This window comes from Ischnura elegans, chromosome 6 (genome assembly GCF_921293095.1).
Source record: "Ischnura elegans chromosome 6, ioIscEleg1.1, whole genome shotgun sequence".
In the NCBI taxonomy this organism is placed as follows: domain Eukaryota; kingdom Metazoa; phylum Arthropoda; class Insecta; order Odonata; family Coenagrionidae; genus Ischnura; species Ischnura elegans.
The window spans coordinates 116,355,348-116,377,029 of record NC_060251.1 but is presented as its reverse complement, the minus strand read 5'-3'; the positions used below and the strand labels follow the sequence as shown (position 1 = coordinate 116,377,029).

General features: G+C 37.8%; 2 protein-coding genes across 3 annotated transcripts in view; one reads left to right on the top strand and one right to left on the bottom strand.

Annotated features, from left to right (window-relative positions):
- The first annotated feature begins 1,546 nt into the window (after positions 1 to 1,546).
- Positions 1,547 to 20,198, top strand: LOC124161563 (farnesol dehydrogenase-like). 2 transcript variants are annotated; one of them, XM_046537941.1, is made up of 7 exons: positions 1,547 to 1,652; positions 2,259 to 2,461; positions 4,482 to 4,653; positions 7,899 to 8,034; positions 12,862 to 12,991; positions 18,938 to 19,087; positions 19,488 to 20,198. In XM_046537941.1, the coding sequence occupies exons 2-7, from the start codon at positions 2,330 to 2,332 to the stop codon at positions 19,527 to 19,529; spliced, it is 762 nt and encodes a 253-aa protein (XP_046393897.1). In that variant the 5' UTR covers positions 1,547 to 1,652; positions 2,259 to 2,329; the 3' UTR covers positions 19,530 to 20,198. The 2 variants fall into 2 exon arrangements, with proteins under 2 accessions (XP_046393897.1, XP_046393898.1); XM_046537942.1 differs by having other exon boundaries at positions 1,565 to 1,652; positions 2,256 to 2,461.
- LOC124161565 overlaps positions 12,920 to 21,682 on the bottom strand; it is a 34,943-nt gene continuing 26,180 nt past the window's right edge. Inside the window, exon 6 of the mRNA XM_046537947.1 lies at positions 12,920 to 13,006. Coding sequence (XP_046393903.1) covers positions 13,000 to 13,006 — 7 coding nt within the window. The 3' untranslated portion in view covers positions 12,920 to 12,999. The remainder of the gene's footprint in view (positions 13,007 to 21,682) is intronic.

The window sequence follows — 21,682 nt, the reverse complement described above, 5'->3', positions numbered from 1 at the left end:
ATCCTTCATTGTAGTGAGTTGGAATTCAGCGACCCCTACTTTTTAATGGCTTATTAGTTCTCTATGAATAATTCATTAACTTACGAGTTGTTCGTCGAACTCCCTTAATCCCAGAACCGTTCGTTTTGACCGGTCCGCAATGCCACTCAATACTATGTAAGGTTTCCATCTTCTCTTTCAAGGACCGCGATGTAGAGAAAAGAATAAATTAATGCATTTCACAATTTATGTTTACAACCACCGATCATGATTTCGGTACTTAAATTTGAATCACGGACCTTCATAATGATATATCTAAATCATGGTCGGAGTCAATACATATATTTATAAAGCATGGAACGTACTAAGTGATTTAATTACTCTATCCAATCAATTATTTTCCATTATTGGATCAGAGAAATTTGGTACTTCAATTTTTCCAGGGATAGGTTCATTTATATTGATGACTATTGTTATTTGGTCCAGCAAGCATCCAAACCACAAAGATAAACGATTTTAATTATTCCTGGAGAATACTTCTGACAAATATTTCTCGGGTTCTCATCCAGGTTAATGCTTTTATACAAGCCGACGTTTAGGGAGACGATTTGTCTCCCATCCCCAAGGCTGTTTTACTTTAAGGAAGTCCAACGTGGACTTGTATAAATAATTTCATACGAGCGTGATGCGCCAGCTCACAGCGGGCTTCCCCCGCTCTTTTCAATGCACGTCCACAGAGGGACAGAGGCGCGTTTCTAATTTTAAAATGATGAAAAAAAGGTATGGTCTTATGTACAAATTTAATTGGAATGTTCATGTACATATTGAGGTCAGAGGACCTCTTTAAACATAACATTGGAAGTAATAACACTATCCTCCGTTAAACGCACATGATGACTCATACTTACGTATCAACAGGAGACTTGAAGGTGGAATTAGCCGCATTTTGATAAAAGTTATTTGAAGAATGCGAGATATTGTTGCAAATGAACAAATGTATCAGTTTGTGCGCCATTAACGTCAGGAATATATACCGGTCTTTGTTTTTTTTGTTTTAATTATTTAAAAACCAATTTTAGGAAACAATAGCAATATTTAGGAAGTAAGATATGCCGTCGCACATTCTCTGATAAATCTGTGCATTTTGGTACCTTATTTGTAGATTTTGGTTGCGTATAAGTTGAGAAAAAGGTATTTATACTGTAGAAATAATATAGAAGATTTAATAATTTCACTCGGACTTCCATAAAGTAACACAGCCTTGAGGATGGGAGACGAATCGTCTCCCGAAACGTCGTCTTGTATAAAGGCATTAACCTGGCAGCAAACCCGAGAATTATTCATCAAACGACAAACATATTTCGGCATGTCATGGGTAGGGTAATTAAACATATTCACTGCGAGTTGAAGCATTAAAATAGTTTCCCATCGCATATCCGTGGTAGAACTCCTTAATCCCACCACTGTCGCTGCTATGGTGGTGGTTCAGTGAAAGAGTTTATATATCTGTGGTGATAATAGGCTTTTAAGCAGTCGTAATCGGAGGAAGAGGGCAATTGGTGGAGTGGGGGCGCGGCGAGTCGCTCTGACACTCAGATTAGATCGGGACGGGAGCCGAGCGGCTGCCTCGCTGATTCCTCTTCCACTGGGAACTTCACGCAACGCAAGAGAAGGTAAAGCCCAAGAGGACAGCATGTATATGTGGATACACCAGTCCGTCCCGTTGAAGTTTGATTCATGTCCCAATTTACAGCGGATTGTAATCGGTTTTCAAAAATGTCCGCGGTGCAGCGCTGAAAGTAGAGCGATCCAATTAGTCTCAATATTTAAAGCATAACAATGAAAATATGTGAATTAGGAATTTCATATCACCACGAATGTAAATTTCGCTAAACGTTCTTAGTTATACCTTGTTTCTCAGTGAGTGCTTTCCATTCATCGACACAAGTCGACTTGCATCGCGATTTTCGTGTTCCATTCTGTGTGTGTCGGCGACTGTTGTGACACAAGTCAACAAACCGTTACGCGAAGGAATTGAAGAGTTATAAACAGTTACCGCGAGTCATCACTAGTCGACGCATGAGTCGCATGAATGGAAAGCACCCAGTGAAATTTGGGTCTCTCTGTCCGTCAGCGACCTCAGTGGCTGATTTCTTAAACCCATTTAAGTGCGCGGTTAGTGTTTTTGGTGAATATTTTTTCTTGGAATTAACGCATGTTTACCATGCAGCCTCTACTTTCAATTTCAACTGATTGATCCTTTTATCCTTCTTAAGCAGGATCACAACGTCCATCACCTCTTACATAGCATCACTTATTGTAAATTGATAGACATTCACGCCACTGAGAGATGGACCGTTGGGAGGGTAAAGTGGCGGTTGTCACGGGCGCGAGTTCCGGCATCGGGAAGAGCATAGCGACGGAGTTGGTGGAGCGGGGAATGATCGTGGTTGGACTGGCGCGACGGATGGAATTGGTGCAGGTGAGAAGAGGATTACACCTCATATCAATCATCGAAGGAAATCATGAAGGAGATTATGATCATGAAAAGTAGGAAAAAACCTAATGATAATCGATCGACAAATGTTAGCAAGACAAAACAGCAGAACATTAATTATTTATATTTTAGAAATAATTCCAATAGGGTAGTTTCCTTCATCAAAGAAAACGAAAGGCATTGATTGCGATTCCTTACCCACCATTAGTGTATTCTTTATATACAAGTTATTTGGTTTTAGAAATACCGGTTTAGACGAATGGCAAGGGTCAATTTTAACCTCATTCGAAATAGGCCATATTGGCGCCCATGCGATGCCACTCCACATGACGTCACAGGGACCTAGTTTCGATAAGAGTAGATAGGAGTTTTACATCGTCTGAGATTACCATTGCATGCATGAGGCACAGAACTCAGGGAAACATGTCTTCATAATCACCTATTAAAATTGCCGAAGGTCGGATAGTTTCCTTCGTTTGATAGGGTATTTATTAGTAATCCTTATTCAAGCCAAGCGCTACCTGCTAGCAGGGTATTCAGTTGCCTGCTAGCAGCCTGCATCGTAGCGGCGCTCATATGCCCCGCACCAAGGTGGCCTCACACAGCGGCAGCAAGAACCAGAATGACGTCACACGAGCCTTTCCCAACATTCATACTTAGCCGCCGCATTTTCGCGCGCTTGAATATTTTCACTTTTCGTTTAATCGCGAAAAATAGATATCGTCATTTAAAAATCCAAAATCGTGAAATACGTACTTCAGGAGTAATAATCTTTCGATTTAGGCAATTATAAAATAGGAAACCACCCTACTGTAAGGAATCCTTTAATTGTTATAATTAATTTACATTACGGTCTTCTGTTACGGAAAAAAGAGCCTTCAAAGCTACGGCTGAAAGTAATTACCTTTCGTGTCAGAGTTAAACTAAGCAACTTTAGAAGTGCAGTCTGATATATCATTATTTTACTTTAAGATTGTCGTGTTTTCAGAGCCGTACTGGGAAATTCGAACGGTTGTTAAGCATACATTTAACAGCCGACTTTCAGATAGGAAAGAGATAGTCCTTACGCCACAGCGGCTGATAGCTGGAAGCATTGAGACCATGAGGCGAACTTCCAAAAATAGCGCCGGAAAACGTGGATTTATCCGACCAATTACCCTCCAATTCAACCAACAATGCCCAACCCCTGAGCCTTCCCTCACACTATTGTTGGGTACATAAGGATGGACGTTGTACGCTATTGCTCTGTTAGTCTTGATAATGACGGTATAAACGTCGAAACTGGTTGACAGATAATAAAAGTTTGTGGAATAGTATTGAGTTTTGTCTCACCATGATATAATTAAATTATATTGGCAAATAAAAGGAGTCAACGGCAAAAACGAGAATCCTCGTTATCCGTCCTTGACGCATGGCTCAGGAAAAACAAAGATTCTCATGATCCGTACGCAACGTGTTAAAATGTTGATTAAGTACATATTAGTAGCACCTTATAATCAACCTTCCAGTTTTATCGTTATCATAGAAGTAACTGCTTTTAGTACGGATTTTAAACTGAACCTTTTGCATTGGTTAGTGTGCATTGCGTACACTTGTGTCAATTGTATACCATGTACACAATTTATAAATTTCTATACAGGCTGTGAAAGTGTATATAAAATGTGTACACTGTATACAATGTACAAATTTTATACAGGCTATAAAACTGTACAGAAATTTACACAAAATGTGCACATTTTATACAGGCTATACAACTGTACAGAAATTTTAACTAAATGTGTAAGTTGTACACATCCTGTATGGAAATTGTGTACACTGTATAGAATATACACATTTTATACGGACAATACAAATGTATTAATAATCTACGCAAATTGTATAAATTGTACACATCCCGTATAGAAATTGTGTACAAATTTTTCATCGGGGTATTTATGTTTAGCATTTCTGAGACTGAACTGCCAATGCATTTTAGCTATAAAGTTTTGTTTTATTTAATTCGTAGGATCTGTCCAATAGCCTCACTGGACGCAAGGGGAAACTGTTCGCAGTGAAGGCTGACGTTGGCAAAGAGGATGACGTCGCTGAAGCTTTCGACTGGGTCCGCAAGAACCTCGGGGGCGTGCATGTTCTCGTCAACAATGCTGGAATAGGAACCTATTCACTTCTGTCAAATAGTGCGTAATTATATACATATGTAAATTTCTGAGCCAACTTGATCAGGTATTAATAGTTTGATATAATTACTTCAGGCCAGATATGATATGATCTGATCTTATCAGAAAATATATCAAGCATATCTATTGTACAGTGGCGTATCTAGGTGGGGGTCTGGACCCCCCTGAAATATTAATACACTATTACTTTCCATCATAAAACAACACAAAATATTGATAAATCGTGATTTCACTTAAGATTTCTTTGACAAATGAAATTTTTTCGATTATGAAAAGTGTTCAAATTAGTTTAAATCCCTCTACTTAGTACCCTGATTTTCAAATATTTTCCCCCATAGTTTTGGACCCCCTCCCGAGCGAAATTCCTGGCTACCCCACTAGCGAATGTATCAGGTCTGGTCAGGAATCAAATCAAGCCTTATATTAAATAATCACAGTTGATCTGGTCTCGTAAAGAATACCTAAAATGAAATCTGAACTAATTTTATCAGATTTAATTTGACATAATTCCTGACTAGTCCCAGCGCATAATTTCATCAATTTAAACGAGGTCAGATCTGCAATTATATCAAGGCCCATCAAAGTGTATCAGGTCTGTTACAAACTGATCAGACCAAACATAACTAGATTTAATTAGATTTAGCTCCTTTCATGGCCAACAATACGCAAGAAACGTATGTCTACGTGCACAAATGTGAATAGCGAGGACTTATGATAGCCAACAATTCTAGGGAACCCATCCTAAAACAAAGCAAACACAAAGTACAGTTCTACCAACTTCATATTGGTAATAACTACTTTCAACGGCTATAGTGTCATTTTCAAGACAGATAGATCACATATACGGGGAGAGAAGGGGGTTCTAAAGTCTAGGGGTATAAGTGATTTTTTTTCTAAATTGTGTTAGTTATAGAAATTGATGGACAAAATGTACAAAAACTTGGTGGCCAAGGGATAAAAGTGTCTCTCTCTTCTGTGCTGACATCGAGTGGAAAATCAAATTCACAGCTAAAAATTAAGTTCATCTCATTTGTTTTCATTATCGAATTTCTGAATGTAACTATCATAATAAAAAAAAATCACTTTTACTTCTTAGTTTCTCACCCCCTCATGTAATGTCGAGCCTTATAGATCCAACAAAGGGAGAGAGGGAATGATAATATTATCAGTCTTAATCAGGTCATGGAGATCAAATTCGTAGGGGTTTGGTCAAAACATAAAATGCACTTTCACGTTTTGACCCAACCCCTCCCAAAGGATATCATTTGAAATTTGTTGTGTTATGAACTATATTTTCTATACATATTAGAAAATGGTTAGTTTCATCAACGTCTCAAACATGGGCGTACCCAGCGAGGGGCAGCTGCCTCCAGGGGCGCAGCTAAGAATTAAGGCTAGGGGGGGTTTTAAGTGCAACTAATACAGTAAAACCTCTTTACATCGTAATAGAGGGGACCAAAATTTGGGCAATTTGATGTATGGAGGTTCACTATAGAGAGGTTTTAGTGATATGCATCATTTGTTCATATCCTTTGGAAATGAAAGGCACTACTCTCTTTTAAACCATTATAGTCATGCATTTGAATAAAAATGCATGCATTAGTGAACATATATTTATTGTTTAATGATAGCACAAAGGGAGCGCTATTGCGTGATTTTTCCCATGATTTGAGAGGAAACGATGTGATTCTCTCTTCATTCATCAGTCACTTAAAATGATTAGGACAGTTGAATATCTTTTTTCTTATTTACTGTTAGGTACGCCCTCATATGGAACAAAATGGCCATAACTAATGGTCAATGTGAAAATTACAGCATATTAAAGGTGTAAAAGAAAAACAATAAGTGTGAAACATTTATTGCTGAAAATGTCATTCCATGTACGTAATAGCAGCTGCATTAATGGTCCCTAGTTGTCTCAGTACAATTTGCAGAGGTAGTCAGGCAGTCTTAGGGGTCTCTCCTTGGTATGATAAGTGGAGGTTTCATGGGATAACGAGGTTCACTACAAAGAGGTTTGCCTATAAATTTACATGTAAATCTGACGGGACCATAGTGTTGGTATGAAGTATAATGATGTAAAGAGGTTCACTACATTGAGGTTTTACTGTATAGTAAGTGGTGTGGGGTATTGCATATCTGCCAGGGTAAGCGGGAGGTGCTGGATCACTCCCTTAGAAAAATTTCACGATATGGTTCTAAATGGTGAGTTTTACCGCTTTTGGAGGGATATTTTATTAATATTTATTTCATTCTGTAAGTAATCCACTTAAGTAAAATGGATTAAACTTTTAAAAATGTCTGAGCTCTGGAGGGGGGAGGTTTATCCCCTAAGCCCCCCCTCACTGCACCACTGCCCCACCACCAGAAGCAAAGGAAAATTTAGTTCAAAACAAAATTTTTGAACAATTTTATTTTAATGGAAGGAAAGTGATATTAGCATAAAACATGTATTTAAAATAAATATATTTTTTCCGAGCAAATCATTTAGAAAATAATAAATCCCTGTTTTGGTCTCCTTAACCTTTTCTGTGTCACAACTTGAATGACCACGGCTGCCCCCCCCCCTCTAGTTTTGATCCTGGGTATGCCCTTGGTCTCTAACTATTTCAGCGTCAAATGGTCCACCTGAAAATTTATCAGAAAATTAACATTGTTAATATTTGCATGGCATTCCAAAAATTGCACATCATGTGATGTTCTTATTAAAAGACATTTTTAGGTATTTTCTTGACGAGGCATATCGCTTCAATTGGCAATGTTTTCAAACCAGCAATAAGTAACAAATTTATTCAAATGCCAGAATTATTTTGATGCAACGCTTTGAAGCAGTGGAGCATCAGTTCACGTTATATAAGATTTTACACTTTCCAGGCATGTAAAAACTCTTCTCGGCATACCGCGTGGGTAAGATTATATGAGAGCGCCGACATTTCGGGTACCGACTCACTACCCATTCTCACGGCTACTCATTGGCGTCGTCTCGTGATATTCTCGTCGGCGCTCTCATATAATCTTACCCGCGCAGTATCCCGAGAAGAGTGTTTAGATCAGTTCATGTTGTTCCCCTGCATCATAGAATGAATTCATGAAGATATGTGTTTGTTTTTAAGTTCCGGCAGAATAAATATTTTCTCTTTCCAAAAATATTTTTCTGTCATAGATACTAAAATTAATGTACGTAACAGAGTGAATTGTTTCACACTCATTAAATCCATTTAATTTCAATGTTTTTTTTTTAACAGTGGACCGGGAGGAGTACAAAAGAGTTCAGGCGTGCCTCAATACCAACGTGATGGGAGTGGTCATGTGTTCAAACGAAGCAATCAAACTGATGCGGGAGAAAGGAATTGTTGACGGACACATTATCAACATTAACAGGCAGGTACCTAAGGTACTTACATTGTCCCTGGGATTTTTTTCACCAGAATAGACATACACCAATGGTAAAATTTGAAATGAATAAATGATATAGTTAGCCACAATTTGAAACTGATTCCCCCAATTTTTGGTCAGGTGCATTACACCACAAAGTATTATTGCTCCATGGCGAATTTTAGGCTTGGTTTCACGAACAAGGAGTTAACATCTCCATCTCCATCAGGTCCTCTATGGCCAGGTAGCCAAAATTCGGCAACCAGGAGATCTGGGTTCAAATCCTGTAAAAGCGTGTTCACAGAGCCTTTTAAGAACTCATCCCAGACAGTTGTTAATCTCTCCATATGAAAGATGCTGCCTATTGACATTAACTCGCACGGAATAGAAAATGTATTGAAATCACTCAGTCCAAATAAATCACCTAGTCCAGACGAAATCCCTTCTCGCATATAGCTTCGAGCTCTCGAGCTAGCCTCAGAAATTGCCCCATCCTTGCAGTTAATATTCAGTAATTCCATCAAGCAACACGAAGTACCAAATGACTAGAAAATTGCTAATTTAATGCCAATATTCAAAAGCGCAGACACGGAACAGCCATCTACTTACAGACCAATATCTTTAACGTCCATCTCATGCAAAGTCCTTGAACACTTTGTGGTGTGCTCAGTAATGAAACATCTAGATTCACAAAACTTGTTAATGAGAACTCAACATGGATTCAGGAAAAGTAGATCATGCAAAATCCAGTCAGCGCTTTTCGCCCACGATGTTTTAGTCTCCACAAGGGTGTTTCAGAGTCTCCCTTTCCGAGCAATCCGGGAGACTTGATGCAGATTCTACATCACTTACTATCGGCAAGGCAACCCGTGCATTTCAGACTTGCTTCCTATCGACTCAAGGACGGCTATCCGACAGGATAGAAGTCGATTGGGCCATAGGTGCCGGAAAGTCATTCCGGTTGCAAATGGTGATCTGTTATGATGCTGTTTTTTATTAATTATTTGACTCTCATGAAATAATACCACTTCATTTAATGTGTGTTGATATGTGTGGATGTTTTGCTAGAGTAATATAGGTGTAAGAACATTTAATTCTTGTGTAAATTAGACAATAAATGCACAGACTGTATCACTCTCGGAGCAAGTTTATTTGTATGTCATTTGGACGAGTAATTAAAAGTAACGAGTAAAAGCTTCATTTGGCACTGGAGACCGATCAAAATAGCCTGAACCATCCTATATCTACCACCCCTCAAAGGTGGCTTAAAACCGACAAACACACAGATCAAAACCAACATAATATATACAAAATTACCGACCAAGACACTATTAGACGCCACACTACAGGAAAAACAATTAACTATGGCCGCGATAGACACAACCATATGCTTAAAAGAGCCACCAAGAAAATCAAAAAAGATTCAAAGGAATAAAGATTGGACAAGTGGGAACATCTTAGAAGCAAGAATTTTAGCTTTAGGAAGCCTATTTGCCATATTTTAAACACTAACTCAAATGAGTAACGGTGAGATTTCATTTAAGAAACAATGTCACATTATGAATACAAAAAAAATATTTCATAAAAATATTCGCTGTATTCTGCGATACTACTAATAACACTAATAGAATACACACAGATCTAAATGGAATTCTCCCACTGCTGTGTCAACAGGCGTATGAATTGTGTCCTTGTATTTCTTCTTTTTTCATCTATTTGATAATTGCTTTGCTTCATTGCCTTCCTTGCCAGAAGGCACATTCGACCAGTGGTAGCATTTAATTCTCGTCATTTTATTTTGAAAAGCATACGCTGTATTCTTGAAAATTTGAGGGCAAGTATTCTCAACAATTACAGGTAAAATTTTTAAAAATGTTAACAATCATAGGTAACTAGTAAAATATCTCATGGTAGTGACACAGGTTTACATCTTAAATATGAAAGCTTTGACTCCCTAATAAAATATGAATGCTTCGAATCCCTAGAAATAGATATGAATAGATATTAGGGATGAGTCGATTCCAAATGTCGATTCTCGATTCCACCGATTCTCAGGAACGGAATCGGAATCGAGAATCGATCGCCTAAAGTCGATTCCGATTCCATCGATTCCAGGAAGATAAATGTTTTGAGCATAGACTATAAGTTTGGGGCATAAAGGCTGCCACACACCTAAGCGACCGCGGTGTCAGCCTTGCCCGCGCGGAGGATACGCCCGGCACGCGGGTGCTGCGACGAACATGCCTAAGAGGCCTCGGAAACATGAAAATGTCGGCAAGAGTGGCATTATGAATCACATTCGGAGGATTCATCTGGACCACCAATTTTAAAGTATAATATATCGAAATATATTTTTTTTTTAATTTCGAATGGTATTGGAAGTCTGATGATAATAAAAACGTGCAGAGAGCGAGTTTTCCTGTGAAAAAAGTTTCTTATAAATACGCGCTGAGAGCGGGTTTTTTATAAATGTAACTTTTTTTAGACTCACACGCGTCTGCGTCAATAATAAAAAATTTAGACACATTCGCGTTTGTATAGCCCAGTTTCATCAATGCAACCCTTGGGAAAGTAGATACTTGCTTGGCATAAGCCGCCGCGGCCTCCGGGCGGACTCGACAGGTTGCCTTCGGCCGCCACCGCGCACCCGCCAGGCTGCTCTAGTGTGTATGGACGCAATGAACGCTACATCATTGTTTAGCCACCGCGGCTACTGATATTTTTAGGGATGGTCGGATCGGATACCTCGGACCCAAATATCTGCGGATATTGCCCTTCATCGGATCCAAAGTCGCGGAAGACATCGGATCTGGATCCGAAATTTTAAATAATAGTTTCAGTGAATGCAACGCTCCATCAGGGTGGAAAGAGTTCCGATTCCCTCTTCGAATGCGCCGTCGCATGCGATTCTTGTCCTACTCATGAACCGTTTTGTTTGAAAGCTCTCGCAGAGGTTGCGATTAGAATTTCAGCCGTGGCCAGGATTTTCAGCCAGAAAATAAAAAAGGCAAAATACGACTGGCACATAGTGTGACTCTTCCCAAGATATTGAACAATCATCGGGGGAATCTCAGCGCCGTAGGATAATAACCACGTCAAAAGTAACTACGTCGCGGATTTCAGAAAACCACCTTCGGCCGTCCATCAGCCCGTGCCTCTATTGTTGTTTTTTCGTATCCGAAATCCAACGGATCATAAATCATTGTCTTCTAAGGAAAATATCAAATCACATGAAAACAATTGAAGCGTGTTTCATCCCTACCTCGTCTCACCAACTGACCTTTTTTGGCCTACCTGCTTCAATTCTCCGTTTCTAGACGAAAAATGCTAGGAGAGTGACTTCTGGGCCCGAAGATATCTTGATAGCTTCGGCAATAAGATGACATGCACGAGATTTAAAAAAGAATTAGACCAAACGAGACGCATTCCTGACGATATTTCTGTTTATTTTTCAGCTCTAATTGAATGCCACTCAGGTTTCTTTGTACAATTCTACAATTAGACTTTACTGATATGCAACATTGTCCAAACAGCACAATTTTCAAAGAAACAAGCGCAGCATTAACCCCTCAAACAATTAGAGACGGATTGGAAATGCCAACTACATATATCACGTAGTGCGCCCGGCTTCGATTTGAAGGCAACGACGTCACTGAAGCAAAATCTGACTCCGAACCGAACCGTGTGCGTGCACTGTGGCGTAAATTATCGCGAAGATGTGCTAAATCCACCTCACCATACTGAAGCATTTTCGGGTGAAACACAAGTCTGTATGCGATGAGAAAGTAAAATTCGGGGGAAACGTGCGTGAGGAAAATTTGAATTCAGTCGATGGCAGAGGGTAGCCAGGAATTTTGTTAAGGGAGGGTCCAAAACCAGGGGCAAATTTTTAAACAACAGGGTACAAAGGAGAGGGTTTCAAACTAAAATTAACACCCTTCATAAAAGAAAAAAATTCATTTTGCAAATATACATTTTTTTTCATTTTTGTAAATTCATGATTTTTAAATATTTTGGTTCCTTTTATGAAGGAAAGTAATTGTGTTTTTATATTTTGGGGAGTCCTCTCGCTACGCCACTGGTCAGTGGTTCATCCTAAGATTTTTCCTATTTTCATTTCCAAACCCAAGCGTAACAGTTTAGGCCCTGAGTATGTAAAGATGTTTTTAAAAAACAACTTGAAATCCCATAAAATTATTTTTAATTTATAAAGATATTAAAATGTGTATGAAAATCTAAAAATCATTCCATTGATTGTATGTACCCAGAATAAACTTGAATAATGACTTTGTTTAATGACAGGACTTTGAAAATGCCTTTGGATTCAAAAATATCTGATTCAAAAGATCTGGCTCCAAAAATCCTGGATCTGTCCATCCCTAGTTATTTTATTCCATTCAATTCTTAAATTTTAATGACAGCAATGCTACAGATAAATTAAAATCCCACCTGTTAGAAGGAATAAGAATCGATGGAATCGGAATCGAGAATCGGGAATCGATTTGAAGGAATCGGAATTGGAATCGGAATCGAAAAAAAAGTGGAATCGACTCATCCCTAATAGATATCATATGAAAATGAATAGATATCATTTCCTTAATGATGTATGTCGACAACTGAAAGATTGTAAACGAATATTTATCACTTTTGACATAAATCATGTTTTTCCATCATAGATGAATAGATGATAACCACTAGGGTATCAACTCTGATTGTAGGAAAGTGAATTGACTTCATTGTACCTCACGATAATACTACCTTGTATTTGAAATCCCTGATGAAACTATAGCAATAATAATAATAATGTGTCTGATTTTCCTCTCCATCCCACAGTGTTCTTGGACACTTCATATCCCGCAGACTTGGGATACACTTCTATAATGCCACAAAGCATGCTGTGACAGTGTTGACCGAAGGTCTTCGACGAGAACTTGTCGAAGCCAAGTCCAAGATACGGGTCACGGTGAGCATCTATCTCCTGAAAGACAAATACTTTGTTAGTATGTGACTTTGATAAATCACGTTCTCCTTCAAAAACAATGCTTATGAAAATATTAATCTGAATGACAGATTCATTTTGCCTTTGATTTTGAATTATAAACATTTTAATGAAAAAAATACTGTTCCAACAACAGTGTGATATTTCCAAGACCATTTGGCTTGCAAGTTGACTTTTATAATATTATTAATTTTCTCCACTGCTCCAAACTTTTACATTAAAGTGATTTTAATAAAGTGCAATTCAACAAGAACTATCGAATTAATTCCAAAAAATGCAAAATAATAACTATACTAATAATAATAGCCAGAGGAAGCTATTTTTGGGGAGGATTACGAACATAATTAACAATATGGGTAAACTCTTTTTGGAATCCCCACCAGGTGTATTTATCCATAATGGCCAACGTTTCAGGCTCCAACTTGGGGGTCATCCTCAGGCCTCCCAACCAGGCACCCCCCCAGTTGTTGGCACTCGGAAATAAATTGTGTGATATTAAGAGCCAGAGAAGCATTGCATTATTGATGCTTCTGTATTTAGAAGCAAAGTAGTTTTACTCAATATATGTATCAGTGGTTCCGTCCACCTTACATCATTTGAGAAGTTTCTGCGGACCATATCACCAAGCGCTGCATTTTCTTTGGAGAAATTGGAGGTTTCCTTTGCGGAAAATTAAGAATATAACTTCATCTGGATGTGTTTTTTATCAATATCATGCCATTAAATAGTATGAAACTTAGATATTTGTGATGATAGTAATACCTCAATGAGTGAGTTTTTTACTAACAAGGGGAGACCACGAAAGTTGCTCCGCCTTTTTCAATGCCGTATTTTTTATGGCCTTCGGAATGGTGAACACATCCCTGAACTAGTAGTGGTTCCGTTGAATGGGCCTTAGTTTGGCTGTAATTAATTAATTTTCATGCGGTACTTTTCACAAGCTGACTATAGTTTCATGATATCGCTCCTTCAGCTGGAGGGTCAGGTGGAGTAGTGGTTAGCGTTCACAGCTACCACCCAGGGGACCAGGGTTCAAGGCTCCGTGATGACTATATATTTTCTTGTCTCCGTTGTGATCATATGGCGTCAACTTTTTAATTAATTTTAATTCCGACAAGCATAGACATGAGACTATTTTTTTATCACCATAATGGTGTTAGATATTTAAGCAGTGTCATTTCAAACACGGAGATACGACGACTACACTAGCAAGGGTTGGTGTGCGCCAAAATGTAAATTTTTTCATTGCTTATACTGATCAACTTCCACATTAAAAATGGAAACCACTCTTTCTAGAGCACATGCCATTAAAGGCTCGCGGCGACCAACAACATTTGTAGCGGTAGCTGTGAACGCTAACCACTACTCCACCTGACCCTCCAGATGAAGGAGCGATATCATGAAACTATAGGCAGCTTGTGAAAAGTACCGCATGAAAATTAATTAATTACAGCCAAACTAAGGCCCATTCAACGGAACCACTACTAGTTCAGGGATGTGTTCACCATTCCGAAGGCCATAAAAAATACGGCATTGAAAAAGGCGGAGCAACTTTCGTGGTCTCCCCTTGTAAGAGCCTGTTATCGTAATTAAAATTGATTTTTATGGGGTGCCAATCACTGGTATGTAAATATTGTTAATTTCCACTGATTGGCATGGGGTGCCAAGTATTGGAAATTTCAACAACTGCACTTATATATTTCTTTTGTTCGCCAAATTCCTTGTTAGAATAAATGCATATTTTAAATTTTGGATGGAAATGAGTGCAACCAGTACTTGGCATGGGTGCCGATAACTAAAAAAATGGGTGCCAATAATTGGATATAGTCAAATTAATAATTTCAAAGAATTCCGAGCAAAATAATCGATAATTGATAATGTCAAAGAATTCGAGAAAAATAATCGCGGAAATACTTTTAAGGGCAATACCTACTCCTGGAAATAAGTGGTATCATGACTTTTTACCCAGACACCCTGAAATTTCTTACCGTTCACTTGAAGGAGTAACTGATGCAAGTGCATGCCTGAGCGATATCATATCAGAGACATGTTTAAACCTGTGAGGGACATTCTTAACCACTCATCTGGGTATGCCGTATATATTCGTCATGAGGGGTTTAACCCTCAATGGGTATGCCGTATATATACGCCACGCCGATTTAATGTTCATTTACAATAGATATGCTGTGATATTTCATCACACACCTACTGCAACTCGTAGATGGCTCCATTGAGGTCACTTTCTGCCCGGTATATGATACTTCAGACATTTTTTTATGTACTTATGTGTCTCGTAGCGTAGCTCTGTATCTGCATTGCGGGTTGCATTCTAATTGCCCCTTGACGTATTTTTATACCTTTATTTTCTCCGATTTACTTGCGAATGTATCTATTATTTTCACTCTCCTGCATGTATTTTATTGAAATCTTTGCTATTAGTAAACGCTCCTTGCTGCTTCGGTCATAATTACCGATGCCATTCTTTTAACACAGCTTTGGTCGCTTTGATTGAACTTTTTTTGCCACTTGTAGCATACCGTAGATCAGGATAAACTATAAAGTGTTATGAATACGATTAGCTTGCGCAACCATCTGGGAACGAAGTTGCCAAACTGAGAGACTGAGTGTTGTAATCTAACCTTCTCTCAAGATAAGCACCCTCCGCGTTGGTCATAATGACTGAAGCGGCGCTCCAGTGGGTGAATTCGGCGAAAATACGGCGGAAAGGAACGTGTTACAAATCCTTTACTTGTATACAAATACTGCCTCTTTCCTTGGCAAGGAAAATTGAATGCTATCTCGACGGCTTGAGTAACAAGAAAGACTCATTTTATTGCGTACTCTTCTCTACCTAGCAGCGTGTTTTTTCCGAAAGGAATTATTGTTTCTCTACCCTTCGCAGATGGTGGTCTGCTCAGTTATTCTCTATGAGCAGGGTAACTGAATTGGATATCTTTAGCTCCCTAAATAGTCCTCAGTTGTCTTTGAGCATTGGATTAGAAGGTTTTTCGCGGTTTTGGGGATTTGTAGTGTGAATGACAAGTGAATGTTTTATAAATGTTTTGAAGTTCTCTCGCTTTTGGAATAGGAATAATTTCTATCAAGTTTGCTCACGTTTTCTAATATGGTTTCATCGAATAAAAGAAAGCAATCTGAACCTAGTGCAGATGAAATGGCTCACATTTTAGAAGAGAGCAAAGATGAAAGTGCGTCTGAGTATCTGGATGACGATTACGTCAACACTAATGTAAGTGACAGCGAAAGTGATGAAAACGACGATCTTTTGGAGGTGAAGGTTACCAATCAACCTGGGTATCCTTACGTGAGGAGTGCTCGAGAGGAATTGCGAGAGAAGTTCAGTTTCTCACGTAAATCTGGATTGAATGTGGATATTGAGGCTGAGAATGACATCCCAAATTGCTATGAATTATTTGTGGATGAGAATCTGTACACTATGATAATTGAGCAGACGAATACTTATGCTCAGCAAGTTCTTGTGGCAAATGTTAACTTGAAGCCACGCTCTAGGGCACGGAGATCGGTTGAGACAACTGGGAATGAAATAAGAGTGTTGCAATGAGTTTTTATACTACAGGGTATTGTACTGAAACCCGATTATGCGATATATTTTAGTAAAAGAGGAAGCATCGCTACTCCCTTTTTTCCTAAAGATTTTAGTGAAAAAGGTTCCTTCTCCCTCTGAAATTTTTACATTTTGTGGATAACAAAACTTTCAATGCTGATATCAGCAATAGGATGTTTTTTTAAATTGAGCCAGTTCTTCAGTTTTTGAAAAATAAATTTTCATCAATTCACTCGCCCAATCAGGCTATTGTTGTCGATGAATCCCATCTGATGTGGATGGGTATGATCTCTTGGAAGCAGTACATACTATCAAAGTGGAGTAAATTTGATATAAAATTTTTTGTGCTATATGAAAGTGAGTCACGCTACGCAAGGAATTTTTTTTATTTATACGGGAAAGGACACAATGTATGCCGACAAATATAAAGGATAAAATTTCAGCGCCAGGATCGTACATGCTGCAGTCGATGATCTTATAGGTAAGGGCATACTATATATTTAGACAATTGGTGCACTTGACATTGTTACATTAATGGACAAGTTATCCGAGAATAGAACGGATGTGGTTGGGGCGATTCTGTCAAATAGGAAAGAATTTCCTAAATCTGTAAAATCTGCCAAATTGAAGAAAGGAGAAATGGTGGCGGCATTTAGTGGGATACAGATGGTGATGAAGTGGAAGGATGAAGGAGATGTGGTAATGGTGACCACATTTCAGGTGGAAGAGGGGACTTTTCAGTCTCAACCTCGCCCGAATAAAGGCATTTTATTATTATTATTTCATGAAACTGAAACGTGCAAAACGGAAAAAATTGGGTAAAAAAGTGGTGAAACCAATTGCGGTACCAGATTACAATAAAATTATGGGTGGGGTTGATGGAAGCGATCGACTCATGAACATGTAAAAAAATTGCTATAAATCGACCAACAAAATACTATCAAAAATATTTCGGCACTTGATAGACTTAGCATTACTGAATGCTTATGCGATTTACAAAAAGAACAAGGGGAAATTGAGTCGACAAGTTTTTCTAATCTTACTTGCTGAAATACTGATTGCAAAGTATAGAGTAGAGGTCCTAGTACTCCAGGGAAGGCCATCTAAATCCCCTAAGCCTTCTCGCCTTACCGAGAGAGATTTTTTTGATACTGTCCCCCCAACAGCCACAAAGTTCCCCATATAAAAAGATGTGTTGTGTGCTTCAAAGAGGGAAAAAGGAAGGAAACAAAATATTTGTGTCCTGATTGTTCTGTTCTATGTCCTGCTCTATGCTTCAAATTATATAACGTTCAAAGTGATTTCTAAAAATACACATTCATTGATTTTTAAATAAATGTTCTTTTGTGAGATAGCTGCACTAGAATATCAGATGGTCAGCCAATTTATAACAATGGTCATGATTTACCATCCTAATTATTTATAATTTCATTTCTCATCTTGTTTACTTCAAACAATTACATTTTTTGTAGTTTTTATTCGATGGTATTGTAAAATATGAAGTGTTTTTAGCAGAAATGAAGACTTGTAATCATTTAAAATTTTCTTTTATCATAGAAGAGGAAAGAGTAAAAAAAAAATTTGGTTGTAATGTGCGATTGCCTACTTTGCCCCTTGAATTGGCAAAATTTCTAACGCTGCAATTTACTTGTTGACATCTTTATAAACATTTTGGCACCACTAAGCAGACAAAAAATAGTTAGTATTCATTCTACGCCAATGTATTCATCACTTGAACGAAATAGATCATTATTCTCCTTTGTAACTTTTTTTAACAATTAATGTTTATTATTAAATTTAATTTTCAAACCAAAAATGTTCAAAATTTCAAACCGATGCTGAACATATTGGTTTTATAGTGAACAAAAATATTGAAATGTTGGTGCTTTATCTTCCTACAAGAAAAATAGAAATTGGGCTTAGTGTAAAATTAAATACCCACCACGGGTTGGACATGGGAAAATTTAATACCCAGATGAGTGGTTAAAGAACAAAACAAGTGTCATATCCTCTCTGATCCGAATAGGGTGTTAATTGGTGACAAAACTAATTTCATGTTATATCCTGAAAAGAACTTAGTGCTAGAATTTATCCTTGCTGAGTGGTGTTCTATTAAATTTGACCACGTGTCATGAAGGGGGCACAGATGCAAACTATATCAAAGCTGGAATAAATAACCCAAGTGTCAAAAACACTAAATCTCTTAGTAATCGAAATCCCGTTTAAATCCTTTTTTCTGAATGATACCTGCAAACCTTTTTTCCTGCAATTCCACTACAACAGGCACAATATGCCCCATACCTATGATTTTTCCTTTCTCCCTGCAGAGCATCAGTCCAGGATTTGTGCTGACCAACATTATGGACGGAATCGAAGTTCCTAACCGCAACGAGATCATGGCCAATAGTCCCATCCTAAGGACGGATGACGTCACAAACTCAGTAATTCACTCATTAGCGGCACCCGCCGATGTCCAGGTAAATATGTTCGGCATTAGCGAATGGCGAATAAATGTTAAGTAGTAAATGAATAAGATAAGCCAGTTAAGACTGAAATACCAACATTACTCTCGGTTTTATACTTTCAAGTGGAAATCATAGTTGATCGAAACTAAATAGACAAATTCAGCATTTACTCCTTTGCCCAGTACAAGAACTACGCTGGTGTAAAGTAACTCTGAAAGTAAATGCTCTTAACTCATGTATGTGTCTGCAGGAGATCAAGCACCATATTTCAACTCATGCGTTTTATTTACTGCTTAAATCCGATTTAATCCAAGCCATAATTAATAATAAATTTATCCAAGTACATATTAATGTTCCCCATACATATTGTAAAAGTATCATCAAATACATTCATTTTCTTTTTCCGATGTAGATTGCTGAAATTATCGTCCGACCTGTTGGAGAGGAAGCCTGAGGATCAATCCAAGGATCAAAGCAAGATTTCATTTATTGTTGGGAGAGACTGCTACTTGGATAAATATTTCATCAATTTCAATATTTATCCAACAAAAAATAAATATTCTCATTAATAAATTTAAAAAATAAACACAAAGCATTTTAAATTCTAAGACTAAAACGTACAAAGTAGCTCTGAAAGCACGAGATCATGTGCATGTTAATTTTTAAGCGGGAAATTTAGGAACTGCTTGATAGCTTTTTCAAGAGTCCTTTATCATAGAGCACTGATCGGTCGACTTATCTTCTAAGAAATTTGTAATGATTGAAACGTATCGATGGAGTGAGCAATTTCTCAGAATAGTGAATAAAAAGAGGAGTGTTCTTAAGTCCCAAGGAAGAAGACAGGAGACCTCAATTGGCCACATCACACAGGGGGGCTGGAAATCGGAAAAAGCAGTAAAAAATTACAAATTGGCTTTTTTTGGGTTAGAAATTTGAAATTTCGCATGCTAAGTCAAAAATGATTGAAATTTATTAAAATGTACCTCATTTGACATGATTCACACCCGTAACTGAGATAGAGAGGCTCAAATTTGAGCAAATTTCCATAAAAATGCCCATCTTCAATTTTCTTTAAAAATCTTCTAAATGAAGTAGATGGTGAAGTTAAAGATGGATTATTACGAAATAAAAAACTATACATGTAATATGTTATTACGATATTTTTCTATTAATTTCCATAATATTAATGAATATCTTTGATCTATTCTTACAATGCAAATACGAAATGGGGGATATTGTTTTTTGACAAAATTTTACATTTAGTAGGAGTTTCAAATGGGTGTTCAGCAAAGTCACGCTAAGTAACTCACATCTAAGCATTGTTTGATGATTTATCACAGTGTATATTTGGTAACTTTGAAATATCTTTGCCAAGCTGGAAATTTAATTGATTCTTCAATTGCACAGCAGGGTTTGTCTCTGCATGTCGGGATCTGGATTAACTGCTATGTGGTAAGGTTATTGAAACTGTTTAGATTTTAACGCTCAGCATTCACTGTTTTTAAGCTGTACTTCAAGATAGATCCTCAAAGTGTCTATGGTGTATGCAATGGACAATTATCAGCCAAGGTAAGTACTAGCAAATACACTTCAAGATAATGTGCATAACCTTGTAAAAAGGTTGAAAAAACAAGAACAAGAACTTTTGAAAAATAGTGTAGAAATAAGAGGTGTGTCTTTTAACGATTGACGAAAGCTTTGAAAGTATAGTGTTGAAAATTAGTTCAACTCCTAATGTGCCCTTAACTGTGGAGGATATAGATTGCATATTCAGGCCACGACCTCACAATGCGACCCCCATTCCTCCTCACCCACCACCTATCATCGTACGCTTCACTAGGCAACGTAAAAGAAATGAACTCATTTCCAAATGGCAGATGAGGAAATACTTAAACAGCAGAGATATGGGGTGGTCCTCTGACTCAATGCAAAACGTAAAGTTAATTTACATTGACAAGGCCCTCACCCCATTTAACAGAAGGGTTTTCACGTCCACCAGAGATCTAAAACAGAAAGGTAAATCGAAGTTTGTTTGGGTTAGAAATGGTAATATTCTAGCTAAGAAATCAGAGGGCTGTCCTGTAACAGTAATTAATACTGAAAAAGAGTTAGAAGTTTTTTTTATAAGAGATTCATCTTGTGTGCAAATAACTGATACCAGGGCCCATGATGTGAAAACCAATTCTCCACTCAAACTCAATACAAAATCCTCCTCTGACTTGTCAAATATATATGTATCCCTTGTAAGTGCTTATTCGCTTCCCACTCACATCAAAGATTTCAAATTGTTTTATTTCACTAACAATATGCAGGTAATTGGTGTGAGTGAGACCTGGCTTAAACCAACAACCAAATAAGACATGCTTTTTCTGATTATGCATTTTCCAGGAAGGTTAGTGAAGAAAACGTGGAGGAGCTGGAATATATGTGCATTCATCTTTAAGAGCTCAATGTATTGGCTGTTCAGCATATGTTAATGAAGCCAAACTGGAGTTTATTGCTTGCGACATTGGTTCCCTTTATTTGAAAAATAAATACTCTATGAAGTATGACAAAGTTTATTTTTGAATCTATGTACATATCAGGTCATCATATTCCACAAAGTGA

Coding starts and splice junctions, on each gene's coding strand:
- LOC124161563 (XM_046537941.1), top strand. CDS start 2,330: ATGGACCGTTGGGAGGGTAAAGTGGCGGTTGTCACGGGCGCGAGTTCC. Junction 2,462..4,481: donor GACGGATGGAATTGGTGCAG/GTGAGAAGAGGA, acceptor TTTAATTCGTAG/GATCTGTCCAATAGCCTCAC. Junction 12,992..18,937: donor AGTCCAAGATACGGGTCACG/GTGAGCATCTAT, acceptor TTCTCCCTGCAG/AGCATCAGTCCAGGATTTGT.